The sequence below is a fragment of the Morus notabilis genome, unplaced genomic scaffold, assembly GCF_000414095.1.
Source record: "Morus notabilis unplaced genomic scaffold, ASM41409v2 Scaffold287, whole genome shotgun sequence".
NCBI lineage: Eukaryota > Viridiplantae > Streptophyta > Magnoliopsida > Rosales > Moraceae > Morus > Morus notabilis.
In genome coordinates this window covers 42748-50810 of record NW_010365682.1, presented here as the reverse complement: position 1 = coordinate 50810, position 8063 = coordinate 42748, and the positions used below count along the sequence as shown (strand labels likewise).

Sequence of the window (8063 nt, the reverse complement as noted above, 5' to 3'; positions counted from 1 at the left end):
AAATTAGTCCTTTTTTTGTGGGTTTTCGCACCGGTTGATAGGTTGGAGAAGAGGGAAGATAAGAGTTAAGAAAATCGAACATCTAAGGGCCCACCATGTGTGTCAACGCGTCAAATTGAATGCGTGAGAGTTTAAGGTCGTATTTGAAATTGATCCCGTTTTTGTTTTCACGTTTTTTGAGAAAGAAAAAATGAAAACGTTTTCAAAACGACGTTTGGCGCAATAACGACAAAAAACGGAAATGAAAACGATTTTGTAGTTTAGTGTAAAATGAGTGAGAATGAAAAATAACATTTAGTCATTTTTCATTTTTATTTTCATTTTCTCCTCTATCGAGCAAAGAGAGAGAGACATTAATGAGTTTTTTTTATACTGAAAACAATCTCTTGATAAAACTACTAAACGTATTTTCAAAAATGATTTCTCTCTGAGATTGAAAACATTTTAATTTTCACACAAAAAATAAAATCATTTTGGAACGAGTTCTAAACACGCCTTAATTATTTCCACTATCAGATATTAATTGAAGTTACAACTTTGATTATTTTATAATAATAAAAAACATTTTTCTATTTTTCCTTTTGCCATGTTTATGTTTTGACTCTAATATACGGTTTCTTATCATTTTGTAACTTTGTCTTCTCATTCCTCAAAACCAAATGTTAACTTTAATGTCTCTGCTTATGTAACAAACATGGCGTTACAAATTTGATTTGTTGTGGGGATTAGTTATAATTTTATAATTTATATTGTGCTTAAGCAAATTAACACGAAATCAGGCAGCTATTCTTTGGTGAACGGCCAGCTCAAAGCAAGTTGAAGCCTTAGGCAAATTTTATAAATAGGATTATCTTAAAATAAATTATCAAAATGTTATAAAATATAATATTTATGCTTTACGATGTAAAGTTATTTATTCCTTTCTTATTATTAAATGTTGGAACTTTTATTAGATGTTATTGAGAATAGGAGAAAAAAAGGAATAACTTCTTGTAATGAAGTGCCAAGATATTTAGAAAAATAAAAATGTACAATAAAATTATTCAATAAAAAACGTATAGATAACCAAAAATAAACATGAATAAGACTAAAATTCAAAAAATTAAGGGGTTGTTCTTTTAGAGTGTAATTTGAGTGTAGTTTTTGTTGGGATTTGTTTCCCAATTTGTGTATTGATTGTAATCGGATTTGAGTGGCATTATTTTGAGAATGTTTTGCTGGGATGATTGCGTTTGGAAATGTCTATGTAGCTGGCAAGTTTCTTTTGGCAGGTTTCAAAAAAAATCCAGAAACTTGTTTTAGTTTCTATTTTTCTAAGTCATCCATTGATTTAAAGATGGAAAATTGATTTGATTGATTTTTGATTGAGATTTCATAGCTGGATGATCTTCCTATGTTGCCTAAGAACGTGTCCAGGTTCGTTTATCAGTTTTGGGAAGATTTCAGAATTAAAGAAGATTGATTCGTCTGGTTTTGAGAAAGTTGGCCGTAACAGCTATGTTACAGTGTTGTTGCAACAAGATCTGCAACAACTGTGGTTCAGCGAATTAATTGAAGATGTGTCAAGCTATTCACAGCTTGCTTATTTATTGAAAGTGTTCCTTAAGTCTTGGTACGCCTCTTGATGAGTTTTTACTAGGTTGTGAGACGGGGGTGAGCACTTGTATTGAGTGAGATGATTTGAGTGTTTTTCGGGAGAAAAACTTAGTTGGAGGGATTCCAATGTTAAAAAGTCGAGGGGATCTCGCTGTTCAAGTCCATTGGGAAATTGCAAGTTCATAGGCGTCTTCTTAGAGAGGGAGTCTCGGGGAGATTAAGTCTGATTGAATTGTAAAAGAGTTCTTAGTGGATTGTTCATCATCTGGGCGTTACCCCGCGGAGTAGGGTGTTACCGAACCGCGATACCATTTCTCTCGTGTTCTTTTATTTTATGTTTCTGCATTATTCATATTGTCTTATAAATTGTTAAAAGACTAAAACCGGTACTTACAATTGGTATCAGAGCATGTCACTGACGTGTATTTCGGTGAGGTCCTGGTGTACTGGTTGATTTTGCAGGAATGGATGTCTTGAGAGAAGGAGGATTTGTGAACAAACCACTGCTTCTGGAAGGTGTCAATTACTCCTATTGGAAGGCTCGCATGAAAGCTTTCATTAAAGCTATTGATGAGAAGGCATGGCGATCTATCTTAACCGGATGGACTCATCCAACAACTAAAGATAATGAAGGTAATACCGTCCCGAAGCCAGAAGAGAAGCGATGAGGACAAGCTAGCAAACAGTAATTCAAAAGTATTGAACGCCATTTTCAATGATGTGGATGTTAATCAATTTAAATTGATTTCCACGTGTGAAACCGCAAAGGAAGCTTGGGACATTCTTCAAACTGTGCATGAAGGTACGGATACTGTGAAGGCATCAATGCTTCAAATGCTCACAACTCGCTTTGAACGTTTACGAATGGAGGAGGATGAGTGCATTGCCGATTTCAACTCAAAGCTTTGTGATATTGCCAACGAAGCCTTCACCCTTAGAGAAAAATATTCTGACACCAAATTGGTGAAAAAGACATTGAGATCACTTCCGACACGTTTTGCTTGCAAAGTGACAGCCATCGAAGAAGCAAAAAACGTGGAGAAGATGAGACTTGATGAACTCATAGGTAATCTTCAAACCTTTGAGATGAACTTTAAGGCTAAAAAGAAAAGTAGAGGCATTGCTTTTAATGCAGATTATGATGAGATGTCCACCAAAGATGAGACCGACGAAGATGAGGACTTGAGTGAGTCTCTTACTTTACTCACCAAAAAATTCAATGAAATGCTGAGAAAGATCAACAAGAAAGGGAGATTTGGAGAGAATTCAAAGAACAAAAATTCTCAAAAGAAGAATTTTAATTCTCAACGGTTTGAAGAGAAGAAAAGAAAAGAGGGAATACAATGCCGAGAATGTGAAGGATTTGGACATGTTCAAACGGAGTGTGGCTGCCACGGCATCATGGAGTGATGATTCAGACGAAAATCAAGAGGATGCAGATGATCACACCAGCAATTATGTGGCTTTCACTGTAAGAAATGAATTCTCGGATAAAAATTTATTTTTCACTGATAATGTTGTTACAGAGTCTGTTGCAACAGCGTCTGCAACAACCTCTAGTGGAATTGTTGATGATATAGATTTCGAGGATGAAACTGAAGATGACAGTGACGATGATGACCTAAGCCTTGGGAAGATTCAAGAGGCTTATAAGAAAATGTACAGCAAATGGCTTGTTGTTTGCAAACGAAACAAATCGCTTGAAGATGAAGTTGGTGTCTTAACAAAGGAAAGAGATGAGTTGAAGACGCTGCAACAAATTATGAAATCTGGTTCATCGTCTTTGTCCTCTGTACTCAAATCTAATATAAGCATTTCTGTTATGTTCTAGCTCCCGGATGACATCTCCCATGTTCATTCTCTCGTTTGGTGATTCTTTTGAACATGCAATTCCAATCTCCAACACTGAAACCAAGCAATTACGCAGATAAGCACTGATATGATTTCCAAACCCTTCTTCAATCTCAATCTCAACGTCTCCCATATTGTCGTTGTTGTTTTCTTGCATCTAATTCTCTTATCATCAATGCATTTTGTTCTGCTTCTCTAGGGAGAAGAGAAGAGTCCACTATTTCCACAAGTTTTTCTGGCAAGGCTGTCCTAACGAAGTTATGAAGATTGAAATCATCTTTGAACATTTCATCGGTGGGTCTCTTTCCAGTGAACATTTCCAATACAAGGATGCCATAACTATATACATCACCCTCTCTTGATGGCCCTCCACCCATTCCATACTCTACAATTTGTAATAGCAATACATTTATGAAGTATAAAGTATTGATTAAGAGGTAAAATTTCAATTCTGGAGATTTCAATCCTCCACGAAAGTTAAAAATAGGTACAAATATATGTAAGTGTTTATGCAACTAGCACCCAATTCTATTTGGGTATATCTCATGCCTAGCTGATGATGTTCAAGAGATCGTTACTCATTACCTTTCTGTGATCAATTGATTGAATCCTTTTCCTTTGCACACGTTTCGGAACGATATTTCTTTTATGATTGAATAAAATGCCAATAATAGACATATCTAGAAAAAGCTTAAATAAATCAAGTACTTATTAAAAGTTGTTACCTCGAGCGACATAGCCAATTGTTCCCTTCATTCCAGTTGTGCTAGTTTGAGCATTCAAGAAGCTGGTTGTGTTTGAGATCAACCTTGCGAATCCGAAATCAGTTACATGGGCAACCATTTCATTGTCAAGAAGAACATTGCTAGGCTTCAAGTCACAGTGAATGATTGGCTGGTCACAATCATCATGAAGATAGTGAATTGCAGAAGCCACATCCATTGAGATATTCAGTCTTTGAAGTAGGTTCAGACGTGTCGAGTGGTTTTCATCATTATTCATTGGATGGAACCACTTCTCTAGGCTTCCATTGGACATATACTCAAAGACTAGAGCCTTGAATTCATTGCCATTGTAATCTATGCTAGAGCAACAAGTCAAGATCTTAACAAGATTTCGATGCCTAACACTTCGTAATGCATTACATTCAGCAATGAAACTCTTGTCAGCTCCTTTTTGCTGGAGATTGAGAACCTTCACAGCAATTGGATTTTCTTTCTGATCAAGAATGCCTTTATATACAGAGCTGAAGCTACCAATTCCAATCAGCATGCTTGGAGAGAATCCACTGGTAGCTTGAAAAAGCTTCGTGTATGAAATTTTTGAAAGAACACTTGGTTTTGGGACCGCAACACTTGTTTTCCTTTGTGATGATCTCGTAAAATGCAAAATAATGCAACTTGTGAACAGAAGGAAAATTGCTACCACCAAAACTATTATGATTGTTAGTTTGAGGCCATTCCTTTCCCTTTTTCAGACTTCTTTCTGGGGCATTCTTGAAGATGCAACTCTGGTACACCTCCACAAAGCTTAGTATTTCCGACTAAAGACACGGCACTTGTGTTCTCAAATACACCTTCAGTTGGCACTTCTCCCTCTAGATTGTTAAAAGAAAGATTCAAGTACAATAGGGATTGAAGATTCTGTAGATCTTTTGGAATTTGTCCTGTCAAGTTATTACGTGAAAAATCCATGTACCTAACACCTTTCAATGAGGCCAAAGCAGATGGCAAGGATTCCCGAAAGAAATTCCCTTGTAGGTAAAGGGACTCTAGAATCTGACACTGAGCAATGGTTTCTGGAATTTTACCGGTCAAATTGTTTTCAGAAAGGTCAATTGCATTGATGTTCATTAGCTGACCCACTTGTATAGGTAGGTCACCCGTGAAGAAGTTCCGTGATAAGTCGAGATAAATGGATAAGGAGGAAAGAAGAAAATTTTCTTTGGGTATTTCTCCGCTCAGACTATTATTTGAAATGTCAAGCATTTGCAAATTATGACAATTTACAATTTTTGTTGGAATACTTCCCTCTAGGTTGTTATCTGATAGATGAAGTTTAGACAATTGAGTAAGGTTTCCTAGGGATGAAGGGATTCTTCCTGATAGTATGTTCCCACGCAAATACAATGCTTGCAAATTTTTTAGCTTCCCTATAGAAGTAGGAATGACACCGTTGAAAAGATTCAACTGAAGGCCTAAATAGATTAAATTGGCCAGATTTTCTAAGCCTGAAGAAATATTACCGGATATCTGATTGCCTCCAAGATAAAGATAATTGAGGGCAGAGAAATTGGCTATAGAATTTGGTAAGACACCTCTTAAATTGTTCCCAGCTAAGTCCAACATCTCCATCTGGCTGCAGTTCGTTAAAGATTCAATAAAATCCAAGTTATAACTTCTTAGACTATTACCACTTAAACCAAGCCACCAGAGTTCTCGGAGACCCCCTAAACTTGTCGGAACTTGGCCAAAAAAATTATTTCCAGATATTTCAAGCAATTGAAGCTGGGAAGAATTAGAAAATGATTGAGGGATTATTCCAGAGAGCTTGTTACCACCCACACGAAACTCTTGGAGATTAGGGAGTGTAAGGCCAATTGTGGTAGGAAGACAGCCTTTTAATTGGTTAATGGTGATTGAAAAGCTGACCATGGAGGATATATTGTAAATGGGGAGAGGGATTGTACCCGAGAAATTATTAGGCCCTATTGCGAAATGAGTTAAGCTTTTCCATCTCCCTAACTCATCAGGAACTCTTCCAAAGAGATTGTTACCAGCTACAGAAAACATTTTAAGTGATGAAATGTTTCCCAAGGAAGGTGGGATACCCCCCGTAAGATTGTTAAATTCTACACTAAGAACACTAAGCTTCACCAAAGACCCAAGCTCTTGAGGAATCAACCCAGTAAGTCTGTTTTTTCCAAAATTTAACACACTAAGTTTTGAGCAATAGCTTAAGTTAGCTAGAATTTTACCTTCCAACGTGTTGTTGTAAAGATTGAGATATCGCAGGTGGAACTGTAGTGACCAAGAAAATCTCAAAATTTTAATAATGTAATTCATGTATTTAAGTCAAGGATTTTCCTGGAAAATCATTATACTATGTACATTTTGTGATTGAAGGATTTATGGAATTAACATCTGCATTCCTAAATTCTGTAGCAGATTTCACGTTAAGTTCACATTTTTCCGATCAAGTAAATTCGATCGATAAATTCTCACCGTATTTTAAAACGGAAGAATTTCCAGTATAGATACAGTTAGAGAATCTTAATTTTAAGAATCTCCCAGCACAGTACAACCTAGCATCCAGAACCCGTATACAAGGAAAAATAACTGTCAGTATAATTTTGGACAGTTTTAATGAGTAACTTAAGGGAATGGACAAAAGTACAAGGGGTAGGTTAGTGTGTGTGATTTGATGAGATGTGATGAGAGAGGTGAATAGGACTAATGATTAGTTTTTTTTTTCTCCATTTTCTCTTCACTTGGCCGGCCATCCTTAGGAATTTATATCCAAAAATTTTGGTTATATGTTGAGTATGTTAGAAGGTTACAAGTTAAGGTGATGGGATGGTAGTGGTTGAAGGGGAATTAATGGCAATTTTGGCTTCTCCTTTTCTCCTTCCATAACCGGCCAAGATTGGGGGAAATTGAACCAAAATTTGGTTGATTGAGAGAGTTGATGTGGTGTTAAAAAAAGTAATTTCCAAGTGCCTATAAAAGGAACCACCATAGGATAAGCCTCATTTTTTTTGCACTAGCTTTTCTCTCCCCCTCAAAATCCGGCCATACCATACTCCCCCACTCTTTCTCAAATATTTTCTCCTACTCTCCCAATCTTGAGCCACTACAAACCATAGAAGAAGAAGAAGGAGATCAAAGGGTCTAGGAGGAGTCTAGACAAGCATTTTTTCAAAGGGTATAACTCTAAATCCTTTTTTTATGTTTTAGTAAAGTTTGAAATGTAAAAATATTCCTCTTAAATTTCCTTATACTTTCTAGTTCCAAGCCAATAACAAATCTTAGAGGAGTTCAAGGTTTTCAAGGGAGAGAGATAGTTCTTCAAGGGTAAGCTCTCAAACTCTTCTCCATTAATTTCTAGCCAACTTTAAGCTTGGATTTGTGGATGTAAATTTGTGATTCTTGAGGAGATGAGTTGTAATAAGGGTGTGTGAGTTTTATGTTGGTTTTGTGAGTTTTGAGGTTAGCTTGATGTGGTATGTTTATGCTTGATCTAAGTTGCTTATTTTCAGATTAGAGGAAAAAATTTCCGGTGACTTTGACCGCGAAAATGAGGGCCATAGAGTGAGATTTTTCAATGTTTTAAAACTTGAACTTATAGCCCTGGATGTTTTGAACATTTTCGGTTATTATAACTAAACCTAATTTTAACTTCAAAACCAAGTTTGAAGCCATTTTGTAAAAACGGCCAATCTGTCCAACACAGTTCCAAAAAAAAACTGGCAGCCACTAATTCAGCCAAACGGGACCCTTAAACGCTGAATTTCGATTTTTTACAAAAGTGACAATTTTAGATTTCGACGAGAGGAAGAAATTTCACGAAGAAAAGATTTTCAAAATCCGACCCTAAGAGGTACTAAAACACAGATT

General features: G+C 36.3%; 2 protein-coding genes across 2 annotated transcripts in view; both read right to left on the bottom strand.

Moving 5' to 3' along the window:
* Positions 1-3566: 3566 nt before the first annotated feature.
* Positions 3567-4719, bottom strand: LOC112093624 (probable LRR receptor-like serine/threonine-protein kinase At3g47570). Its single transcript, XM_024172439.1, has 2 exons — positions 4173-4719; positions 3567-3832 (listed from the first exon to the last, which is right to left on the bottom strand). The coding sequence occupies exons 1-2, from the start codon at positions 4717-4719 to the stop codon at positions 3567-3569; spliced, it is 813 nt and encodes a 270-aa protein (XP_024028207.1).
* Positions 4720-4892: 173 nt separating this feature from the next.
* LOC112093623 (LRR receptor-like serine/threonine-protein kinase EFR) overlaps positions 4893-8063 on the bottom strand; it is a 5163-nt gene continuing 1992 nt past the window's right edge. The window contains exon 2 of the mRNA XM_024172438.1: positions 4893-6360. Within this exon, the coding sequence (XP_024028206.1) occupies positions 4893-6360 (1468 nt within the window). The remainder of the gene's footprint in view (positions 6361-8063) is intronic.